The sequence below is a fragment of the Corvus moneduloides genome, chromosome 14 (assembly GCF_009650955.1).
Source record: "Corvus moneduloides isolate bCorMon1 chromosome 14, bCorMon1.pri, whole genome shotgun sequence".
NCBI classification, from domain to species: Eukaryota; Metazoa; Chordata; class Aves; order Passeriformes; family Corvidae; genus Corvus; species Corvus moneduloides.
The window spans coordinates 19,601,023-19,624,822 of NC_045489.1; the positions used below are offsets into that span (position 1 = coordinate 19,601,023).

A 23,800-nucleotide genomic window follows, 5' to 3' on the forward strand; every position below is an offset into this window, starting at 1 on the left:
TACCCAGTGAAAGAGTTGTTCATTTAATTTTAATTTCCATTGAATTTCTGAGTGTGTGCAGCTCTCAGACGGGAAAATGCTTTTGAGTCCAGCACTCTTCACCCTCAGGCACCACCCAGGAAGGAATCGGAAGGAATTCCAAGGCCTTCTGCCAGGAACATCCTCCTCCTCCATCCCAAAATCCAGCCTGCCCCTGCAGAAAGGCCCCTTCTTGCAGCTGGAGGCTGATCCGGGCAGGGAGAGCCTGGAGTGCGTCCTTGGGTGGGAGAAGCTGTGATTCCCAAAATCCCGAGGAGAGCAGGGCTGCCTGCAGGTGCCAGATCCGCTCTGGGAATGTTTGCCAGCTCCTCTTGGCACCGGCGGGGTCTCTGCAGCTCATTCTGCCGAGGAGCCGTGGGCACATTCCAGATCCAACAGCTCAGCCCCTGCCGTGCTCTGCTGAGCTCCAAGGCTCCTGTCTCCCGGGAAATGGGGATCCTGCGCGGGGAATGATGTGGGTCTGGAGCCTTCTGCTGCCTCCCAGCTCTGCCCAGGGTCATCTCAGTGCTCTGGCTCTGCGTGTCCCTGTGAACACCTCCCCAGACACTCCCCAAACCCTTCCCTGAACACCTCCCTGAACACTTCCCCAAACACTCCCCAAACACTTCCCCAAACACTTTCCCAGCCCGGTTCCATATAAAAGGAATAAAAATGTGGCTCTGGTGTCCCCCTCCACAGCCCCAAGGGCCAAACAATTCAGGAAACTCCATCTCCAAGCCCCTTGTGGAGTTGTGAAGAGCCAAATTCCCGCACCTGCCCCCAAGCCACGAGGAGACTGGAGCTCATTTCGGACACCGACTCGATTTTATTGTTTGAAGCGCCAGGAAAGTTCGGTCTCAGAAATGTGGGAATTTCTGCAGGCCCTGAACATCCCCCTTGATGTCATTCCTTGTCCTACCCCCTCCAGCTGTGCCTGTGCCACTGAGGACATGGGGCATCCCCTCGATGACCGTGGTGGGAACAGGCTTGTGACCCTTCCAACACCTGGATGGGCTTCATGAGCCACCTCCGCTCCTCACTTTGGGAACGTGGACAACCTGTGCTGCCACTGGAACAGCGCTGGAGACACCCAACAGCCTGGAGAGCGCCATTCCCTGGGATGGGAACGGGATCTCCTCTCACAGCTGGTACTTCTTCAGCAGCTCGCTCTGCCACTGCCGTTTTTTGTTGGGAAAGGCGACCGGGATCTTGATCCTGCGGAATTCCTCGATGCACTTGCCCAGCTCGGACTGCAGCGCCCGGCGCTCCTCGCTGGTGGCCGTGGTGGTGGCCGGAGTGACCTCCACGCCGTTCTCCTTGACCGCTGTGTGGTCACTGCCCCGCCGCTGCCCCTCCTGCTTCACCTCCTCCATCTTTTTCAGGGATTTGGAGAAGTCCAGGGTGTTGGGGCGGGCTGGGAATTCCTCGGGAGCTTCTGGCCACGGCAGGGAGTTGGTGGGGCTGGGATCCTTCGCCTCTGACTGAGCGTCTCTGCCCGGGACGGGCTCGTCCGTGGGTGGAGCCGGGAAGGGCTCGGCAGGGCCGGGGGTTCCTGCAGCGTTCCCACCGCCAGAGTCCGCCGGGTCCTGCCTCGTCCCGGGGCTTTCCTTCGGCTCCGCGGCGTCCTCGGGGGCTGGGGAAGGAGAGCAGAGACGAGAGTGAGGAGTGGGAGATGTGGGAGAGGAGGGAGATCAGGGAGATGGGGGAGAGGAGGGAGAGGAGGAAGATGGGGGAGATGGGGGAGATGAGGGAGAAAAGGGAGAGGAGGAAGATGAAGGAGATGAGAGAGAGGAAGGAGAGGAGGGAGATGGGGGAGATGGGGGAGAAGAGGGAGAGGAGGAAGATGAAGGAGATGAGGGAGATGAGGGTGGTGAGGGAGAGGAGGGAGATGAATGAGATGAGGGAGAGGAGGGAGAGGAGGGAGATGGGGGAGAAGAGGGAGAGGAGGAAGATGAAGGAGATGAGGGAGATAAGGGAGAGGGAGATAAGAGACCTGCTGGGAATCCTTTTAAAACTACATCCGGTGGCAGAGGTACAAAACAAGGAATAAACTATTCCCATTTTGAATTCCCCCTGCACTGGAGCAGAAAAATGTCAAGGGGGATTTTTCTTTTTCCTTGAAAACTTTGTAAGGACAGGGTTGGATTTTTTTCCCCCCTTTTCCTTCTTCTTTTTTTTTCCATTTTGACATTTGCTGAGCAGCTCCAGCTCTGCCGTCGCTGGAGGTGGGAAGCAGGAATGTCACCCATCAGCGAGCAGAACCCTTGAAGGCTGAATTTGCTTTGGCAAATCTCTCCGGGAAGTTACAGGGATGGATCTTTGCCCCAGATTCTTTGAGTGATGGGATGAAGCCTTGAAGTTGCTTTAATCATCTTATCTGTGAACCTGGGAGCTGCTTTTGGGAAACGTGGAGCTGAGGCTGGGGAATTTAAGCACCCAAATTCCCAGAAGGAGCCTCCTGCTGAGCTGGGGAATGAATTCAAATCCTTCAGTTCCTCTCCAGCATCTCAGCTCCCGGAGGATCCCGCGACTGTGGCGGGTTAAGGATAACATTTATTCTCCAAAGTTTTCAATTTTACATCCCATTATTCCCGTCTGAGGCACAGAGAACTGTTCAGGTCACCAGGCTGAAAGCAAAGCCAGGTTTCCTGGGGATGGGTCCTGAATATTCCTCCTATCCCACCATCCTGGTGTCCTTTGGGGGGTCTGGCAAGGTTACAAACCCACAACCTCCACACTCCTGAAATCTCCTTGCTCTTAATCCCAGAATCCTGGAATGGTTTGGGTTGGGAGGGACCTAAAACTCATCCCATTTATTTCAAAACTGGAAGGAAAAGAGCCTCTGGAATAAAGCCATGGAAGAGGAACAGCCTGAGAGGAACCCAGCTCTGCCTCTGCCCATGGATGGGCTTTTCCTCCAAAGCCCAACTCTTTGTTTGGGCTGGGCTTGGAGAATCCTTCAGGAAACAAAATAAAAGGAGAGAATAACAGAGTAATGGAATCATGGAACTGAATCATGGAATCAGGGAATGGTTTGGGTTAGGAGGGACCTCAAAGCCCATCCAGTGCCACCCCTGCCATGGGCAGGGACACCTCCCACTGTCCCAGGCTGCTCCCAGCCCCAATGTCCAGCCTGGCCTTGGGCACTGCCAGGGATCCAGGGGCAGCCCCAGCTGCTCTGGGCACCCTGTGCCAGGGCCTGCCCACCCTCCCAGGGAATAATTCCTTCCCAATATCCCATCCATCCCTGCCCTCTGGCACTGGGAAGCCATTCCTTCCAGGACCTCATAAAAAAATCCCTGCCTGGCTATTTTGGGAGAAGTTGGGTCTCTGCAGCAAATGGTGGGAAAGGAAAGGAAATCCCGGAGCCCGACGGAGTGTGAGCTGCAGATCCCTCATTCGGGATCACCCAGGAATGACCTATTCCCCCTGCCCTTGGGACCTTGCGCCATCCCTGGGGATGGAAGCAGCGTCGGAGAGCAGCAAATCCCGTGCTGTGAGCCTGGGGCCGAGCTCCTGTCCCTGTCACAGCCTCTGGAATAACAAAGCGCTGTCCCAGAGCCGCAGGGGTGGGGACAGTGTGTGCTTCCCGCAAAACCAGCGGCAGGAGCCGATAATTGCCCCCAGCAGGACTCCAGCGGCTCCACGGGGCTGCTCGGAAGTGTCGCTGCTGAATTTAATTGGAGCTCTAAAGCAAAAGTGGCACCAGGGAAGGGAAATCTGGGGGAGCAAGGATCAGAAAAATCAGCCAGGCTGATCCCTGTTCCCAGTCCGGCAGCTGGGAGGGACACTCGGGACTGTGGAGTGTCCTTGGATCGTCTGAGGGGTGGCACCCCCTTAATGCCAGTCAGGGGCTGGTCCCACAGAGCTCGAAATGTGAGGAAGGATAAACCTGAGGAAAAACTGGGATGTTTGTCCAAAGCTACAGGAAAGAGGAGGCCCCGGAGCTGCTGCAGGGCTGGAGCCCCTCTGGAGCCAGGCTGGGAGAGCTGGGGGTGCCCAGCTGGAGAAGGGAAGGACACAGGGACACCTCAGAGCCTAAAGGGGGCTGGTCACAGGACACAGAAGGTGTCCCTGCCCGCAGCAGGGATGGAACTGGATGGGCTTCAAGGTCCTTCCGTCCCAAACCATTCCGTGTTTCTCTTCCATGGCTTTATTTCAGCAGCTCTCTTCCCTCCAGTGTTCGAATGGGAACAGCAGGAGCAGCGCGTGGCTTGGGGTGCACCAGGAATCCCTCAGTTCCTTTACAAGCTTCTTAAAATTCCTTCCAGCCTCTTAAACTTGGGTGGTGTGGGCCAAAAAGTGATGGATACGATTTTCCAAACGAGCTGGAAGAGCACGTTGGGTTTGGGAAGCGTGGGGAGGGGGTATCCAGGGTGTATCCACAACATCCCAGTGCCCAATCCAAACCAGCTGCATCCCGTCAGTCTCAGGACCTGACTCTGCCTGGGTTGATCTGTTTTATGGGATTAATCCAGCCAGGAACAACAGCACTGGGAGCTTCCTGTGCAGCTGGGTCCATCTGCTCGGGTACCCAGGCCCTGCCCCGGAGCCCTGGCAGTGCCAGTGATCCCTGCTGGATCCCACGGAATGCCAGTCCCTTGGCAGGAGGCACCAAGCTCAGGTGCACAGAGGGGTTGGAGCCCCAAGCTCGTGACATAAATGCCAGAAAACCCGGCTCGACTCTCCCTGGATTCCCCTTTTTTCCTGCTGTTGGAAAAGCTCAGCAAGAAGCTGGGGGGGGGGGGGTGGGAAATCCAAACAGCAAAAGGCACCTCTTGAAAGACCTTGGGAAAGAAATCCAGCTTTTCCCCTGTCATATGGGTGCTGCCAGGAGGAGGCAAGGTGGGAGCAGGGATTTCAGGGATTTCAGGGATTTTTCCGAGGGCTGAGGTTCCTTGGAGCGAAGGTGCAGCTCCCCAAAGTGGAGGAAAGCTGGACGCTGGTACCTGCTGGCGTTGGTTCCGGGTGTTCCATGGATTGTCCATGCCCTGGAGGGTCCCTAGGTGGGCAGGGGCTCTGTTCCCCTGCTCCTGCCGGGTTCTCTGTGAGGAAGAGATCGGGAAGTGCGTAAATGCTGGCGATGTCCTCACAAACCTCACCCGGTGGGTGTGGAGCTCACAGCTCCATCTTTTATAGGAATCATGGAATCCTGGAATGGCTTGGGTTGGGGGAGACCTTAAAACTCATCCCATCCCACCCCCTGCCATAGCAGGGACACCTCCCACTATCCCAGGCTGCTCCAAGCCCCAATGTCCAACCTGGCCTGGGACACTGCCAGGGGCAGCCACAGCTGCTCTGGGAATGTGTGCCAGGATCGAGGTCCATGCAGGGATAATGTGATCGCAGGAAATGCCCCGGAGATCCCTCATCTAAATTAAATCAGTGTTTGCTGAGTGCTTGTGGATATCCACACGCTGCAGGAATGGCTGGAATGTGGGAAAGCCTCCAGCCTGGAATCCGCGGCTGCGTTGCCTCATCCCTGGCAGTGTCCAAGGCCAGCTTGGACGGGGCTTGGAGCAGCCTGGGACAGTGGAAGGTGTCCCTGCCCATGGCACGGGGGATTAGGTGACCTTTAAAGTCCCTTCCAACCCGAACCAGCCTGGGATTCTATTCCATGACTCCCGAGCATGGGAGAGCCGCAGCTCGGCGGGATCGGGCATGGGATGCTGCGTAATTCCAACATTTTTAGCCCTTAAATCCGCGTGTCTGTCAGGACTGACAGATGGAGATCCAGCTCCAGCCACCTTTTGTTATCCAGGACTTCAATCCCTTGGAGCTGGAACAAACCCGCCCGAGGTTTTTGTGCCTTTAATTCGCGGCCAGCTCCCGCCGGGATCTAAACCAGCCCTCGCCACTCCGCCCCCTGAGCGGGCCGATATCCATCAGCACCTAATTACTGCTCCCGGTTCATCCCGGGGCGCCTTTCATCTCCAATTCCGCCTGGTTTTCCTGGTTTCCTGCCCTCCCTGGGCTGAGGGAGGGGAGCGGTGTTCGGGGCTGGAATTTTGGCTTCGTCACAGTTGATTCCCGCAATTCAATCCATCCCCTGTGCAGCTGTTCTTGTTTCCCAAACATCCCCTTTTTGGTTTTTCGGGAGCTCTGCTGTCAGTTTTAGGCTGTTTCCTGTGGATCTGTGCAGTCCAAGTGCTTTTCCCCCTTATTTTTATCCATGTATGTAAAATACACATTTAGCAGTGGATATTCCCTCTCACTGGTTAATTTAACATCTGCTCTAACCTAGGTCTGGCATTCCCAGGAGAACAGGGAAAAGAGCAACAAATCCCATCTCCAAAGGCCTCCCAAATCCCATCTCCAAAGGCCTCCCAAATCCCTCCTCCAGAGGTCTCCCAGCTCTTGCTGCCTTCTCTCCGTGTTCAAGGAGTTTTGCTCTTCCTGGAGCTGGGATGCTGCAGCTCCTTGCCAAGTCCTTCAGGATAACAGGGATGGAATCAGCGGGAGGAGCTGTGGGATGCCTCTGGAAGCGCAGCCAGCTGAGGGGGGTGATGGACGACAGCTGTCCCACACCAAGACTTTGCGTGACCACTCGATTGCCTCACTCTTTTCCAGAGCAGCCACTCCAGCTTTATGGCTGGGACAGGAATTATGATGGATTCAGACACCAGAGGTCAAATTCCGGTGACGGAGCAGAGCCCTGGCATGATGGGAGCCACTGGAAGTGCAGCCAACGGAGCCATCCTGCTTTACAGCAGCAAAACATCTGCCTGGGGTGGAGGGCTTGGGATCACGTGGAGCAAAAGCAGCTTTCCCTTCTTGCCAAGCCGATCCCTTTGGATAACCCTTTATTCCCCAAAAAAGTTTATCCAGGCCTGGCACAGCTGCCCAGGGCAGGGGGGGAGTCCCCATTCCTGGAGGGATTCAAAATCCATGGGGATGTGGCATTTGGGGACGTGGGTTAGTGCCGCACTTGGGAATGGTTGGGCGATGCTCTTGGGGGTCTTTTCCCACCTAAATAGTTCCATGATTCTAAGACCTGCCTATTTGTTGGGATTAGTGATCAACAGCGTGGATGGCAAAGCTTTGCCAAGAATTCTTCCAAGAGGAGCAGCTCCTGGTGAGCCTGAGCTGCATCCCACCTGGAAGTGCTGGTTCCCACCTGGAAGTGCTGGTTCCCACCTGGAAGTGCTTCTGCCGTGTCTCCCTTGAGGTCCAGGATGGGCTCGGAAGAGGACATGGGTTTTTTGGGGCTCTGCTCCGGTTCCAAAGGCTCAGGAACAGGCAGGCTGAGCCAGGAGCTTCCTAAAAATCAACACCCAAAGGAGAAAATCTTAGAAGGGAAATGGTGCAGAGGGAATGTGGGAAGAGAATAGATGGGAATAGAACCAAAGCACCTCACGGAGCACCACGCTGGGTTCCCAGGAATGATCAGGAAAACTCCCAGTGCTTCCCAAACCCTTCTCGGGGTGATCCTTCAGCTTTGGGCAGTGCCTGTAACCACATCCCACATTTCCCACCAGGCGTTGCTGCTCCTCCTGCTTTGTTCCTGCTCTCCTGCCTTTTTCCTAAGCCTTTCTCTCCCTGGCTTTCCAGAGAGTGCCTCATTTACATGGATTTCCAAACAGGGAGGAATACAAAGTGTTGATCCTAAACTGGGATTAGTGCCTCAGCTTCCCGTTGTTTTCTTTCCCGACATTTCCACTCAGACTCTTCCGTGTGCCATGTGGCCCGGATAAGGCTTTGGATCCAGCTGTGGTTCCTGCCCCATCCAAGGGATTTGCCTCCCCATGACTGAGCATCAGAGCGGGATCATCCCGTTGGCACAGAGCACGGTAAATCCCATGGATGTTCCAGTTCCACAGCTCTTCCCAGCAGGCAGAGAGGGAATCATGGAACTGTCACCCAGAAAGGTCACCCAGGACACTTCCACTGTCCCAGGGTGCTCCAAGCCCCATCCAGCCTGGCCTTGGACACTTCCAGGCATCCAGGGGCAGCCACAGCTTCTCTGGGAATTCTATCCCAGCACCTCTCCACCCTCCCAGCCAGGAATTCCCTGCCAGTATCCCATCTAACCCTGCTCTTCCAGAGGTGGACTTTGGCCAAGGCCACCCTGATTTGGGACACAACCAATCCTGCTCCACCCAGCCATGGGAAGCAGGGGATGGAACGGGGTGCTCCAGCTCCCAAAACCCCACAGCTCAGCAGGATTCTGTGGTTGGTGGTTGCTGGAAACCAGGATATCAGGGATTTGTCCAGGGCAGCCTGGCCAGGCTGGGTCTCCACGAACCACCACGATCCAGAAGAAGATGCTCTCTCCAGGAGATGGCAGCAGGATCCCAGCACAGCCCATGCCCATGGCCTCCCTCATTAACTGTGGCTCCTGAGACAATTCCTGCCTCTTCCCAGGCTCTAACCAGGGCCTCCTGATTCCCAGGACCACCATCTCCATCCAGAGGCTCTGTGGTCACCGCCAGTGCAGCTGGAAACGTTCCAGTCCTAATTCCAATCAATATCCCAGAGCGGCTGGTTTTGCACCCAGTTAAGTCCCAAAGTCCTGGGGGAGGGAGTCTGAGCTGAATTCCATTCCAGTGGGGGCATTCCAAAGCCTTTTGGGATGAGAGGGTGGAACAACATCCAGACAGGACACGGGAAAGCGGCTTGGAATGGAATTCCTGCCGCACCAGTGGAAGGGGAAAGATCTTCTGTGGAATAAGAGCGACGCTGAGACTCCAGCGTTTCATTTGAACGGCTGGGGTTCTCCAGGTATTCCCAAACCTTCCAGCAGAGCTGCAGGGCGCTGGATTCCTGCTTCCACGTGCTGACCCGCAGCCGGCGCTTATTAAAGGTTTAAAGGCCAAGCTGTCAGCGCCGCTCTAGGGCCGGGCTTTTCCTCTTATAGCTCTATCCCTCTAATTCTAATAGGATTGGGAAGAGGAGGCAGAGCCTGGAGCAGCGCCAGCAGCCGAGGGAGGGTTTGTTCCTTCCCGAGGCTTTGAGCACCTTGGCGGAGCTTTCTGGAAGTTTGTTTGTCTTCCAGCACCTCCTCTCGTCTCTCCGGGATTTTGGGTTAATCCCTAGGAAAGTGGGAGCAGAGGAACTGCGCTGTCCTGGTTTTCCCTCCCCCCAGGGATAACAAAACACCCTCCATGTGCTGGCTGTCCGTGCTCGGCTCCACCGGAAAAACGGCATGAATCCCATTTTATTTCAAATTCCAGCTGGGCACTTGCTGCTGTTCCCGTTTTTGTATGGACTTTTTGGGATGGGAAGGCTGGATTTGGAACACAAAGAGTTCCATCCTGCCCTGCAAAGGAGGATGCTGAAATCCAAATCCATGCCAGCATCACTTTTCCAGGGATTGAACCTCCTTTTTTAGGGACGGATCCTATAAAAAAATCCAATGGCATTTTGCCATGGTGTAAACTGGAATTCCTTCAAAACCTGAGCAAACCCAGGCCAATTTTGGGATACAGTTAAGGTCAATTCCATGGAACTAAAGGCCTACTTCATCCCAGTTTTTCTTTCCAATTCTATGGGATTTTTCATTCCCTCATGATCCTCTTTGGTTGAATTAAAGAAGTTTGGGAATCCTGCAGATCCATGGATGCTGTGCCAGGGCTGGACAACCCTTTCCATAAATAAAATTTTCCAAAAATCCACCCTAAACCTCCCCTCGATGCCATCTCTGATCACCTTTGGAGGACAGTAAATCCCAGGATTTGGGAAGATTCCAAAGCCACCACTGGAAGGCGTTGGCTCAGCTCCACTTCCAGCCTCAAATCCACGCTGTCCAACACACGCGGTGGATTCGGGGATATTCCATGGATGTGCTGAAGGGATGGGAGCCACCGAGGAGCCACCGAGCACTGGGACACTTGGGAATCACGAGCAGCACAGAGCCGCTGCTGAAACTCCCATCCCTGGGATTCCTCCTTCACCCACTCCCAGGTTTTTCCCAGGACATCCTTTCCCACGGATTTACCTGGAAGGCTGCAGTGCCTGGAGAGCTGCCTGGAGAGTTGGCCTCGTGCAACAGGACCTGGAAACAAAGGAGAAGGTTTGGACCTGGATCCAAAATCATGGAATTCTGGTGACCTCCCTCCACACCCACACACCCATGTGTGGGTCTGGATCCTGCTCCAAAATCGTGGAATTCTGGTGTTCCACATCCACACCCGCCCTGGAGCGGGATGCAAGGAAAACGAGCGCTGGGGTTGTGTCCCACGAAAAACCATTTCCTGGGATTTTCCCTGTGGATGTGCCATGAGCCCCGCCAGGTTTTACGGTGCTTTTCCAAAATATCTGGGCTCCTCCTAACATTTCCTGTCTTTGGACTCCCCCTTAATCCATGGAAAAGTTCTGCAGCTCAACCCCATCCCAATTTCAGCGAGCAATGCCCCTGCATCGGAAAAAACTGGGAATGGTTGGAAAGGGATTTTTGATCCAAGATGTCCTGTAGGAGCAGGGACAACGTCCTGGTGCATCCCTTTCCATAGGATAAGGAAGATTTGGGATCAGATCAAGCCTGGGCATCACAACAGCCCAAGTTTTTCCCATGGGGAACTTCCAAAGGAGCCGCCCTTGTGCTCCTTGGAAGCCTGAGGAATATTCCTGCTTTCCATCAGCTGTAAAATGGGATCAACAACCTGTTTTCCGCTTGCAGGGAAGGAGGGAAGGTCCGGAGTCATTCCCAAATGCGTTATTAATTCCATGGCTTTTGTTGGAAGCGAAGGGGGCTGGAATGAGGCGACTCTGCCTGGTTGGAGCCAGTTGCTATTGGAGTTTTCCCTGGAAACCCATTAACACCACGTGGGGAGGGAGGTGAAAATTACACTTAATCCTGAAATATTGTTGGGAAGGGGGAAATTGGGATGTTCCATTTGGGAGCTGCAGGAATAAACACAGGTTTTTTACCAAAAAAAGGGATTTTTGCACCCTATTTCTTGCCCGTCCTGAGAAATTTGCTCTTGGTTTTAATTAACCCTCAAGCTTCATTAATGATCAGTTTGGCACCGGTCATAATGAATCCCAAATGTGCATTTTTCCATGGAATAAATGGTTTACCTGAGCACTTTTGCGAGTTCCATTTAGGAATTGTGGCTGTGTATGAATCAAATTGAAATCACAATTAAAAGCAGAATTCAAAACCCCTCTAATAAACATGGAAAAAAATCCCTTGGCTTTATGCTCAGTCCACAAATTCATGGATAATGGAGAGCAGTTGCTCCATTTTCCTGAGGGCTTTTGGATAAAGGCCATCCAAGAGGCTTTTAAGGAAACTCCGGAGCCAAGAGGGGATTGTTGAACTTCCAGCGTGGATTAAAAGCTTATTAAGGGAGAGAAAAGGAGGGATGGAATCAAGAGTTCCTTCCCAACATATAAATCATGGAATAATGGGATGTTCCCAAGAGGCTGTCTCGGGATGAAGGGCTTTATTGCCCAGGGAAGGGGGAAAGGGGGGAATGGCCAAGAGGAAAATGGAGGGAACGCAATAATGGGGTGATGGAGGTTGGTGGGAAAGGACCTTGGGATCAGCCCTGATGGAGAATCTTCCACTGGGATTGACGGAACAACAGACAGGACACAGGAATGTGCCCTGGGAATGCTGCTTGGATGTTTCATAAACCTTGGTGGGATTCAAGTCAACTTCAGAGACTCAGGAGAGAGCTGGGGGTGTTCACCTGGAGAAGGGAAGGACACAGGGAGAGCTCAGAGGCCCTGGCAGGGCCTAAAGGGGCTCCAGGAGAGCTGGAGAGGGACTGGGGACAAGGCATGGAGGGACAGGAGCCAGGGAATGGCTTCCCAGTGCCAGAGGGCAGGGCTGGATGGGAGATTGGGAGGGAATTGTTCCCTGGGAGGGTGGGCAGGCCCTGGCACAGGGATCCAGGGATCCAGGGGCAGCCACAGCTACTCTGGGCACCCTGTGCCAGAGCCTGCCCACCCTCACAAGGATGGATTCCTTCGCAATATCCCACCCATTCCTGCCCTCTGGCATGGGGAAGCCATTCCCTGTTTCCATATTTTTATAAAAAGTTCTATCTTTGAACACAATCCGAGACAGAAACCACGGCATTCCAGGGAGCTGGACGTCACCCGAAGCTGAGGTTATGGGGAATTCTCCTGGAATGGGACTAACTCCAACCAGAGCAGGGATTTCTTGGTCTGGAATCTCCCCCAAGCACTGCCCAAGTCAGGACACGGAGCCGGACACGGAGCCGGACACGTGGATAAATCCTCTCCTGATCTTATTTCTTAAGGGAAGAGTTGGAATTTTCAGCCCATCGATCATTTCTAGATGGGCCAGAGCACGAAATCCCTGCTGTTTATTCCTGATTAGAGAGCTTTCCAGGTGTCCTTTAACACCTTTTGGATCCGATTTCAGGATACATCCAGTGCTGGGATCATATTCCTGAGGAAGGATCAGCAGGAGACACCTGGGAAGGGAAGAGGCAGGAGAGGGATGGAAAACTCCATAACCTCAAGGGGTCAAAGCCTCTGGATCAGCCTCTGCTTGTCCTCAGACTCTCTCTCCCTACGACTCATCCTGATGGGAGCAAGGACAAAACCAGGATGGTTTTTTATCCTTGGTTTGGTTTTTTTTTTTTTTTGTGGAAGAACTAATCAGGAAATTGCAGCACTCCAGGCTTTAAGGTTGGAGTTAAATCCCTTTAAACCAGTGGCACCGAGCTCCCGTTATTTAAATAATGCCTTGGGATTTTTGTTTGATTTGATTCTGGTCTTCGGAATAAAAAAAGAGAAAAGAAACCCCACAAACCGAATAAACCAACCAAAAAAACCTTCCATGGATCAGCATGGACGAGCTGCTCCAAGCACTCCCGAGATGCTCCAGCTCTTCCCAGCCCCCTCCAATGTTTTCATCCAAGATCCAATTAATTATCTGGGAGTACACGGAGCTGCTGATCTCATCTGGGATGTCCATGAGCACGGCAGGTCGCAGTGACCACTCCAAGCCCCAGATATTGGATACTGGGAAGGAATTCCTGGCTGGGAGGGTGGGGAGGCACTGGGATAGAATTCCCAGAGAAGCTCTGGCTGATCCCTGGATGCCTGGAAGTGTCCAAGGCCAGGCTGGACGGGGTTTGGAGCAGCCATGGCAGGGATGGAATGGGATGAGCTTTAAGGTCTCTCCCAACCCAAACCATTCCATGATCCCACGCTGCGCTGCTGCTGCGGGATTCCGTGGGGAACACGAGCGGGGCAGGCGGGATCAGCCCCAGCTGGAAGGGGCAGATCCCGGGCTGGGAAGGAGGGAATGCCCAGCCGGGAATGCCCAGCAGGAACCAGCCCCGCTGGGCTATCAGCAAACCTGGGAGCAAACCCGGGAGCACGGAGAGGATTCCTGGCTCCTGCCAAGCCTCGCTGACAGCGGCCGGGACAGTTTGTCCTTCATTTCCATGGCACTGCTGGCTGACCTCAGCTCCAGAGGGAGAGGAGGGGAGGGAGGGGAGCCTCTCACGGTGGAGATCCCCGGTGCCAAGACCTCATTCCTCATCCAAATACAAATAAATCCCACTGGAAGGAAGCAGCTGCTCTTTCGAGGCTCTGGAAAAGCGCGGTTTGCTGGGAGGGGGGATTAAAACCACTCCTAAATGTCAGGAATTGGGAGGAGCATTTGGCATCAGCACCTTCCCGCAGCCCCGCCGCGCCCGCTCCTGCTCAGCTTTCCAGCCTGCTGGAAGCGCTTTCCTGGCCCCTTTTGCTGCCTTCGGGAAGACCGGGAATCCTTCCAAACAAGGACCTGGGGATTTCAGTTCCCCTGGAGCCAAACTCCAGTTAAAAGGCTGCAGCGTGGGATTAGTGGGGTTTTTTGTGTTCCCCTGGGGGTTGCGTTGAATCCCCTCCAGGCACGCGAAGGACAATTACAATAATTTGGGAATAAAATGGGCAATTTTGGTTTGGAGCTGCTCCATTAAAGGGACTGGAGTCGGACGGGATGTTCCGGGGATGAGGAGCTGGGAGAGCGGCTGTGGATTTAAAAGGTGCGAGTGGCGCAGGAAAAATCAGGAGTCCCAAACGCCAGGGATGCTCTGCCTGCTCCAAAATCCCTGCTGGGAGCTCTTGGAGCTCGGGAAGCCCGCGGCAGCTCCGTGCGCGCTGTGGGGTCTCGGGGAGCAGCCGGGATCCCCTTCCCCACACCGGGTGGTTTTTAGGGTGCCAGGTTTGCTGCTGCCACCCCCACATGCCACGGCGATCCCATGGGATCCAGGGAAACGCCCCTTTCCTGGGAAGCGCTCGGGGTCCGCGGCGGCGGAGGGGAGCAGGGAAAGCTTTGGGTGGCGGGAGGTTGCGAAACAATTTCCTGTTTTCTCTCTTTTCTCGGTAAATGCAGACTCTGCTCCTCAAATGTCGCTTTTACCCTGTCCCTGTCCCCTTTCACCCCATTCCTTCACCCTCGAACCCTCCCCTCCCCGCACATCCCGGCTCTGCATCCCTGCCGCTGGAAAAGGCCGCTCCCCTGGCTCCTTAATGGCATTTAATCCTTGGAGTTGATTAAAACGGTCCATTAACAGCAAATTAGGGAGTAATGGGAATGACTGTGCTCAGGGAGCATTTTCGGGAGAGAGGACGGCACCGAACGAGCTCTAATCCCTCCGTCTGCCGGAGAGGGGAAGGATTTGGGTTTATCCCGGGGTTTTTTTTGGCTGGAAGTCTCAGCCCGGAGGAAGCGATCCCCAGGTGGGGGCAAACAGAGGAACTCGGGGGGGTTTGTTGATCCTGCGGGGTTTAAATCGGTCGGAGGGAGAGGGGAAAGTGTTGGATGGGGCTTGGGAAAACCTGGGATAGTGGAGGGGTCCCTGCCCGTGGAACTGGACGAGCTCCAAGGTCCTTCCCAATCCAAACCATCCCGTGAGTTTAGAACAACGTTCCAGGGTTCTCCCTGTGCTTCGGGTCCCAGAGGTGGGCAGGCCGTGTTTCACCAGACCAAGGACTGGGTTCAGCAGACCGAGGATTTCACCACATCCCAGAGGTGTGGGAAGTCCTGGAATATCCATTCCATGGCTCCCAGGAGAGCTCTGCTCTCCACAACATCCCAGACAGGACCTCAGAGAGCTCCTTTCCTCACGCTGTGGCTGGGGAAACTGAGGCAGCGTGAGCTGGGTGAGGCACAAGTCCCACTTTGGGGTTGTTTTGCTGTCCTTTTGGCTTCTCCAGGTCCCCAAAGCTTCCCTGGCTCCATGCTCTCCTCATCTGATCCCAATAAACACTCCCTGTCTGGCCGATCCCAAAGCACAAGGCTGGGCTAAGGAAAACTTGATTTTTTTCCTGTATTTCCAGCTTCCTTTATTTATTCTTTTCGTCTTTGAGCCTTAAACATTTGGGCTTTGTTTGGGTTTTCAGGGTTGGGCCCTCCCTTGTCCCGGAAAGGGCCCCAAACCAAAGCCAAACAAACCTTGATCCCTGTGGGGGCCATTCCTGAAGGCTTGGGCTCGATGACCCCTGTGAGTCCTTTCCAGTTCAGAATATTCCATGGTTCTGAGCGTGTGGGAACTCAAAAGCTGAATTTTGAGGGAAAAATCTGATTTTTCAGATGATTTTCCTCATGAAGTGGCCCCAAAACCTGCAGCCCCTCACAGCTGCTCCTGTGGGAAGGGGCTGCTCTTCCCTGGGGGAACATGCCAGGGATATCATGCCCAGGGAACAAGGTGCTCCTCCTCCTGCTTCCCACAGGGATCCTCGGAATGATGGGACAGGACCACGGCAAGGCCAGGCTCCACCTCCCTTCAAAATCCCAGATCGTGGAATCCCAGAATAAAATGGTTTGGATGGGAGGGGAGCTTAAATTCATTCCTGATGGGAGTTTTTTGGGGTGCGGGGGGTGAAGGAAGGGTTAATCCTTTAAGGACGCTGTTGGCAACGTGGGCTCTGCATCCTGGTGGATTTCTCCTACTGGGATTTATCCTGGGGAAGGGAAAGGAGGGACAGCAAACATTTGGGATGCAGAGGCTGTGCCGTGACCCCAAAGTGATTTAGATGGAATCTGGTCTGGGTTATTTGCAGGAACATCTTTCCCTCGGATCCTGTCCAGCTCCCCTGGAGCAGGGAGGGGGACAATTCCCAGCCATCCGTCACCTGGAATGAAGGAAAACCTTTTGGACTGCCAGAGCCTTTGAAGAAAACCATCTGGACATCGCCAGGTCCCCGAGCCCAGCCTGCTTAAGCTCAGCACAAACTGTCAGCGCAGGCGGAACGAGATTTATTTGGCAAATTCTCCAGCACTCACCGGGATCCAACACACCCAACAGCTCCCAAAACTTCCCAGAGAACTGGACACTGCCCTGCCTTCCCTCTCCTGCTCCCCAAGCCCCAGGAAGGAGGCCCAGAGGTCTTTCTGTGGTCAGAGCACAGCAGCTGCAGCTGCTAAACTGAGCCTAAAGCCCTGTTTTGTTAAACCCCTCCTAGAAGAAGCATCCAGGCTGCGCTTTCTGCTCCAGGAATTGGAAAATCCCCCCTCTCTCTGGTGGTTTTCCTCAGAGCTGGATGCCCATGTTGTTAAGGGGAGTTTTTGGGGTTTCTTTTTATGATTGATTAGATTTTGGCCGGGTTGGAGGGAGCTGGGAGCAGCCTGGGATGGTGGGAGCTGTCCCTGTTTATGGCAGGGGGTGGGACTGGACTGGATGAGCTTTGGGGTCCATTCCCTGGTCACTTGAGAGAGGAAGAGTTTGGTTCCAGCTTCCAGCTGCTTCTCCCCTTCCCCTGCTCCTCGATCACCAAATCCTTTCTATTTCAACATTCCAGCAAATCCCTTGGATTTTTGTGGTGGGCTGACCTGGTCTCCCACGGTAGGACAGGATCTGGGGACTGGGAATGGGATTTCTGTGTCACCCTCTAACCTCTCTTGCCCCCACAGGACCCTCCTTGTCCTCTTCCTGGTGCCATGGGATTGAGCTGCTCCATCCAGGATGGGGAGAGCTCAGCTCTGGGACTCCTCTGCCACCAAAGGGTCCCCTTGGAGAGGGGCTGGGGACAGGCCGAGGACACAAAGTGTTTCCAGATGTTCTCCAGGGCTGGCAGGAGTCTCTGATGGAGACAGACGGGATTTGGCTTTTCCTCAAGCCCGGGTTTTGTGAGGAGCAACCGGCAATTTATGGGCAGGGAACGCAGATCCAGCCCGAGCTCCTGCTCTGCCTCCTTCCCACCAGGGGTTTTATTTTGGGATGGAGGATTTTCCGGGAATCTCAAGATGAAAGACTGGGTTCTGTTCCCCCTCGGAGGGAAAACACCCTTGGGAAGCTGGGAGCTCTTTCTGGGAGCATTCCTTGGTGTGTGCTGTGCTCTGCGGCGGGAGCAGGCGCCTTCCCGAGGGATCCACACGGGATCCTGGACACCCCCTCGGGATGTCATTACCTTAAAACCCATCCCAAACCCATCCCAAACCCCATCCCAGCCCCCGGCTCTCGTTCCCAGCAGGATGAGAAAAGCTGCTGAGTGCTCAGAGCAGGGCAGATTAAAATAATCCCAGGGATCCCTCCCGGCCCCGGTTTTCCTGGAAAACGTGGGTAATCCCCCCTGGCACGTGCCAGCCACCCCTGCTCCAGGTGTGCTCTGCCCACGTGCCCGCCCTCAGAGCACCAGCGTTCCCAGGGATGAACTGGGGCATCCCAAACCTCTCCCAAGCCCTGGAAATGCAGGGGGTGGGGAAGATCTCTGGATGGAGCTCCTGCAAAAGAGCAGGATGCTCCCACCGGCAGCTCCAGCAGCACCTGGAGCTTGGCTCAACCCGCTGTGCTCTGGCAGCAGGATGAAGAGCAGGGTCCTGTCCCCTGGGTGGGAAGGAAAAATCACCTCCAGGTCTCAATCCAGCAGGGAAGGAGCTGGACAAGGCTGGGTTTTCCCAAGGGACAGCCTGGGGGTGGGAGATGCTCAGGGGGAGCACAAGCACGGGACAAGCAGAGCAGGTCTGGGTGCTTTGGACAAGCCCAAGGGACAGCCCAGCAGGAGCTCGAGGTCTGGGAGTCACAGAAATACGGGAATACTCCCAGGAAAACCAGTCAACAGCAGGGAATTGCCTTCTCCACTGTCTCCTTGGGGCCCTGAGAGCTCCCAGCTCACTCCAGCCATTCCCTGCCTGGTTTTTCCCAGCTTGCCAGGATCGTTGAGAGGAGGGGACCTCACTGAGATGCTTTTCCACGCCACCATTCCCCAGCAAATTTCATCCATTTGATCCAAGGTCTTTGCTCGGGATCAAATGAGCCAGGTTCTGCTCCCAGCTGTGACAAGGACACTTTTTCTGTAAATAAATACATGCAAGGAAAAGAAAGGACCCCAACTCAGGTGCCTTTTTGTGGAGATGGATCTCAACAAAAGGATTTTTCCATGGAGTCTCAGTTTCCAGGAAAACCATCGGGCTCTGAAAGGATGCAGGAATAACCCCTGCTCGTGTTTCCTGTGGGGGATTGGGTGGAACAGCCCCGATCCCAGAACCTGCCACATCAAAACCCCCAGAATGGGAACTCTGCCATTCTGGTCTCTCCCTCAGGCAAAAATTCCTCCTCCCGGGAGATCAATTTTTCAGCCCAGTTCCAGTGGGGGAAAAACATAAAAACAGCCCCATTTCCCACAGGGCAGCAATTTCTTCTCCCAATCCTACTTATAAAAATCTCGAGTCCAAAATAATAAAGCAAAGATGGGCTGCAGGTCCCCTCCCCCTTTATTTAAAGGTTTTCTTTGTGTGCACACAGAGCTCAAGTTCCTTTTTCTTGTCTTTTTTTAAGCCGGTTGCCATTTCCTCTTCCAGAGGTTGTTGGAATGAGGAACAGGACCACGAAAAAATGTCAAAATACCGTTTTTGCCTTCCCCTTCTTCAGGAGAGAGGGAGAACCCGGTCTGAAACTTCTGCTGGCCCCAAAGCCCTCCCTCCTCCCCAGGAAGCAGCTGCAAACCTTCCTCCCACACGAATCCCAGCAGGAACGGCCCCTCGGGCGCTGTCCAGCTGGGGAGGAGACCCTGCAGCTCCAGGAGCTTCCCAGGGGCTGGGGTGGGTGGTGGGAGCAGGGATGGGCGGTGGAAGAGCAGGGATGGAGGGTGGGAGCAGGGAAGGAGGGTGGGAGCAGGGAAGGAGGGTGGGAGCAGGGATGGGCGGTGGAAGAGCAGGGAAGGAGGGTGGGAGCAGGGATGGAGGGTGGGAGCAGGGATGGGCGGTGGAAGAGCAGGGATGGAGGGTGGGAGCAGGGATGGAGGGTGCAGGAGCAGGGATGGAGGGTGTGGGAGCAGGGAAGGAGGGTGGGAGCAGGGATGGAGGGTGTGGGAGCAGGGATGGAGGGTGTGGGAGCAGGGATGGAGGGTGTGGGAGCAGGGAAGGAGGGTGGGAGCAGGGATGGAGGGTGTGGGAGCAGGGATGGAGGGTGGGAGCAGGGAAGGAGGGTGGGAGCAGGGATGGAGGGTGTGGGAGCAGGGATGGAGGGTGGGAGCAGGGATGGAGGGTGTGGGAGCAGGGATGGAGGGTGTGGGAGCAGGGATGGAGGGTGGGAGCAGGGATGGAGGGTGCAGGAGCAGGGATGGAGGGTGTGGGAGCAGGGATGGAGGGTGGGAGCAGGGATGGAGGGTTGGAGCAGGGATGGAGGGTGGGAGCAGGGAAGGAGGGTGGGAGCAGGGATGGGTGGTGGGAGCAGGGATGGAGGGTGGGAGCAGGGATGGAGGGTGGGAGCTGGGATGGAGGGTGGGTGCCATGGATGGGTGGAGGAGGAGGGATGGGTGGTGGGAGCTGGGATGGGTGGCAGAGCACCAGGGGACAGGCACAGGCAGCAGATGGGGACATCAGGGTCACCTCCCACCGCTCCTGCAAGCACTGGCACCAGTCCTGCAGGCTGAGGCCGTGTGCCACAGCTGGGGCTGGGCATCACCCAGGGCTGGGCTCGGGGCTGGGCTGCCCTGGCAGCCTGCCCAGCAGGGACAGAGGGGGCAGAGCAGGGCACAGAGGCTGCCATAACTCCGTGTTCCCTCCTTCCTCCTCCTCTTGGAACCCCCCCGCCGAACCCCCCCCATCCCTGTGCCAGCTGGGCATGTGGGCACACGGCCACTCCGGGCTGTCCCTTCATTCCGCACTGCCCAGCGGGGGAGAGCAGCCGCAGCTCCAGCCCCGGGAGGGCCTGGGCAGCTGGGACTGGAGACACCTCACAAGAGATCACCAAAATGGCCAAAATCCCCTTTCCTGGGTGAAGCTGTGGCCTGACCGCCACCGGAGCATCCCAACCTCATCCCAGGGATTCCCGTTGTGCTTCCAGGAAAAAACGAAGGGACTTTTTGGCTGATAAGGCTCAAGGACCTGGAGAGCTGTATGAGCATTTTATACCCTCGAGCGTGTCAAGCCTTCCCCACTCCCCCCCACCTCCCTCACAGAGCATCTGCCCCTCCCACCCTCCCAAAAATCCCCCCAAAATCCCCCCCGAAGCATCCCGGAGCCGCGGCGATGCCTCAGCTCAGAGCTGTGAGCACAGGGGGAGCCTCTCCCCTTCCCAAGCGCTGCCAGTCTCAGGCTAAGCTGCTTACAGGGCTCCTGCCAATCCAGCCGTGCTGCCAGGCTGCGACTTTCCAGCCCCCACCCCCTCCCCGGCTCTGCTTCCCACCTTTTCCATGAATTTATCCCAGTGATTCCTCTCCCAACCCCCCAGGCAGGTCACAGCGTGTGCAGCAGAATCCCACGGAGCTGCACGGGACAGAGAGCCCAGTTCAATGTCCAAGCTCATCCAGCAGCAGGAATTCCAGCCCGGAGCAGTGTCCGGTGTATCCCACCCCTCCCACCCAACCCACGTCCACAGCAGTGTCCGAGTCCACGCATCCAGGGAGGGCTGGGAGCGACCGCAGAAGTCAGAGAGAGGGAGGAAGGTTGGAGGTCAGCAGCTGCTACAAGGAAGAGCTGGGCAGGTTCAACGTGGAGCAAGGAGGAGGGAAAAAACCCAAGAACCAACTGAAAAGGAGGCAAAGGGAGGACGCCGGGATTCAGGGATGGATCTCTACCTTCTAGGCCACAGCCAGCACGGGACAGGAAAGGGACAGTCAGTGGTTGGTTGGTGGAGGGTTGGTTTTGTGTCACTCACGATAGAAAACATATTCGGTGTAAGAGGTCCAGATCCTGTCGTCCGTCTGCTCGTGGGCGAAGGCACAGGTGCCCGTGGAGTTGCAGGCCACCATGTGGAAGCCGGCATCAGCCAGTTTGTCAAAGGCTTGCTCCAGGAAGGTGAATTTGAGGTAGTACCTGGACGTGTACCTCTCTGGAGGCCTGTCCGGGTCCCTGCTCTCGTTCAAGGTGTCCCCAAAGACCTCCTTGGCCAGCGAGGTCTTGCCGCACACCATGATCCGGGCCACCCTGCGGAACTTGGCGTCCGTCTGGCTGTCCCTGCCCAGCGTGTAGGAGCCGCGGTAGCCGATGGTGATGAACCCCGCCCTGCGGCCCTCGGCGCCGACAGCGCTGGCACCGCCGGGGCCGCCGGACACGGCGCTGGGCAGCACGGCCGTGGCCGAGGTCAGGCTGCGGGCGGTGTCCGCACCGGGGGACAGCTCCTCGGGGTCACTCTGGCAGGGATCGTCCCCCAGGGAGTTCTGCTCGCTGAGCTTGGGCGCCAGCAGCTTCACCAGCTCGGGCAGCATGAAGTACTCGGCCTCGCGCTGCAGCCGGCCGCGCTCCGGGAAGTGCTCGGGCAGCACCAGGTGCCGGTCCCTCATGTAATCCAGGATGTAGCGGAACAGGAACCCGTCCCGATCCACGAAGAAGCGGCCCTTGCTGTCGCGGGCCAGCGAGCGCACGTTCTTCTGCGTGAACATCTCCCAGAGCAGCGAGCCAGGCACGCTGACCAGCGTGGGGTGCCGGGTGATGTACACCTGTCCCCCCACGTTCAGCTCGATGATGTCAGGGAAGGGGTTGTTGTCCTCGCTGCCTTTGGCACAGCCCACGGGGTCTGCCAGGGCCATGGTGAGCTCCTGCTGCTCCTGCCTGCAGCACAAAAGGGTCAAACCCATGTTAAACCTGCCAGAAAACACAGCCCACTGCCCTGATCCCAACCGACCGCAGGGGATCCCAAGGGACCCCAAGCCATTGCCAACAATCCCAGGTGATTGGAGAGGATCCCAAGCCAGATCACACATGGAGTCCTAGAACTATTTAGATTGGAAAAGCTCTCTGAGATCATTGAGTCCAACCCAGCACTGCCAAGCCACCACTAAATGCCTGGTTTGGGTCAGCAGGCAAGGCAGGACCAGATCCTTGCCTCTCCAGGAGCCTGGAAGTCATCTCTCTTCCCCAACCCCTGCTCTTGGAACAGGCAGCACCATCCAAAGCCCCCTCCCCTTCCATGGCACGCTGAACACGGTCTGACCGTGTCACCTCCACCGGAGCTCTCCAGTCAGGAGAGGGCTCAGCGCCTCTGCCGAGGAGGTGCAGGGACGTGGGGCTGCTGTCAACAACAGGAAGGGCAGGGCTGTCACAGCCCGGGGACCCGCCAGCCTGGCATCATGCGGGCAGCAGCAGCTGCCGAGGGAGGAGCTCCCGGCCAGGGGCCCCGCAGAGCCGAGGCTGGAGGGGTCGTTGTGCCACGCAAGGAGCACCCCGGGGCTGGGGAAAAGCGGCACCAGCGCCGTGAGGGACAGAGGGACAGAGGGACAGAGCCTTTGGCACTCCCGCTCTGCCCTTGCTCCTGGAAAGTGCTCAGCACAGACTCGAAGCCAAGCTGGGAGATGGCAGAACCTCTCCAAGGGGCTGGGACCAAGACAAATCCTGGGCTGCTGCTACAGCCTCGGGCCAGCTGCCACGGATTTATACATTTTCCAAAGGCAAGCCGATTCTTGGATATCTCTTGACACTGCAAATCAGCAGCTTACATAAACCTGGCTCAGCAGCCGGACCTGGATCTGTGCCGTGCTCTGTGCAGCGATTTGGGAGAGCACGGAGGGAAGGGGTTCCATGGGCTGACCCCCAGCTCTGCCCCCTCCCTGGGTGGTCTCAGTGCTGCCCTGGGTCTGCTTGGAGGTTGGGACCCCCCGGGACTGGTCCCACACCCATGGAACAGCCCAAAGTCTCGCCCCATCCCCGTGTCCTGCCGCAAAGATTCCCAGGAGCTGCTCCAGAGGATCCCAACACAAATTTCGGAGCAGCTAAAGGACAAAGAGAGAACTCTGTGGGCAGTTTTGGGCACGGGGGCAGAGCTGAGCCAGCGTTTCTCGGCCACACTCCTCCTCCCGGCTCATGGGGAGAATCGTCTTTGAACAAGGAGTGACTCGGGCAGGGCAGGGACTGAAGGATGGAAAGAGGATCAGCGCGGTCCCGCTGCCTCCCGGCTCCTCGTTCCCCTCCCGCAGTGGCTCTGGGTCCCTGTCCCTGGCGATTCCCTGCCCACGGCGCAGCCCAGCGGGCAGGACCCGCCCGTGCCCGGCGCTCGCATCCCTTTGTCACGGCTGGAGGAGCCTGGGGGGCTGCCCACGGTGGCCTGGCGACTCAGGGCGGACAGGGAGGGCGGCCCCGCTGTCCCCGCTGCCCGCCCCAGGCATGGAGCCGGCGGGGCCAGCGGCAGGGACATGAGCGGGGACACGAGCGGGGACAGCCCGGCTCAGCCTCGGCAGCCGCAGCCGTCCCAGCGCTCCCCGGCCGGGGGACCCCGACCCCGCCGCCCCCGTTACCTCCGCAGGGCGGCCCGGCCGCTCCGCTGCGCTCCCCTCCGAGCCGCTCCCCTCCGAGCCGCTCCCCTCCGAGCCGCTCCCCGCCGAGCCGCTCCCCGCCGCTCCTCTCCGCCTGCCCGGCCCTGGCCCCGCCGTTTTATGGCCGGGAAGGCGGCGAGCGCCGTCCCCCGCTGTCCCCGGGACCGCCTTCCCTCCGCCT

General features: G+C 56.7%; 2 protein-coding genes across 2 annotated transcripts; both read right to left on the reverse strand.

Annotated features, from left to right (window-relative positions):
• Nucleotides 1-821: 821 nt before the first annotated feature.
• On the reverse strand, nucleotides 822-15,888 carry LOC116450993 (brain acid soluble protein 1-like). Its single transcript, XM_032124054.1, has 5 exons — nucleotides 15,386-15,888; nucleotides 9,956-10,012; nucleotides 7,156-7,278; nucleotides 4,968-5,063; nucleotides 822-1,651 (listed from the first exon to the last, which is right to left on the reverse strand). Exons 1-5 carry the CDS (start codon nucleotides 15,462-15,464, stop codon nucleotides 1,158-1,160), a joined length of 849 nt encoding a protein of 282 aa, XP_031979945.1. The 5' UTR covers nucleotides 15,465-15,888; the 3' UTR covers nucleotides 822-1,157.
• A 5,026-nt stretch (nucleotides 15,889-20,914) lies between these two features.
• LOC116450991 (BTB/POZ domain-containing protein KCTD12-like) lies at nucleotides 20,915-23,675 on the reverse strand. The gene is made up of 2 exons (XM_032124053.1): nucleotides 23,602-23,675; nucleotides 20,915-21,922 (listed from the first exon to the last, which is right to left on the reverse strand). The coding sequence occupies exon 2, from the start codon at nucleotides 21,898-21,900 to the stop codon at nucleotides 21,022-21,024; it is 879 nt and encodes a 292-aa protein (XP_031979944.1). The 5' UTR covers nucleotides 21,901-21,922; nucleotides 23,602-23,675; the 3' UTR covers nucleotides 20,915-21,021.
• Nucleotides 23,676-23,800: the final 125 nt, after the last annotated feature.

Excerpts from the sequence above, each read along its gene's own strand:
- LOC116450993 (XM_032124054.1), bottom strand. The coding sequence starts at position 15,464 with ATGGAATATTCTGAACTGGAAAGGACTCACAGGGGTCATCGAGCCCAA. Across the intron at positions 10,013-15,385 it reads TGGCCCCCACAGGGATCAAG|GTCCTGTTGCACGAGGCCAA; the intron begins GTTTGTTTGGCT and ends CTTTGTTTCCAG. Across the intron at positions 1,652-4,967 it reads CCCGGAACCAACGCCAGCAG|CCCCCGAGGACGCCGCGGAG; the intron begins GTACCAGCGTCC and ends CTCCTTCCCCAG.
- LOC116450991 (XM_032124053.1), bottom strand. The coding sequence starts at position 21,900 with ATGGCCCTGGCAGACCCCGTGGGCTGTGCCAAAGGCAGCGAGGACAAC.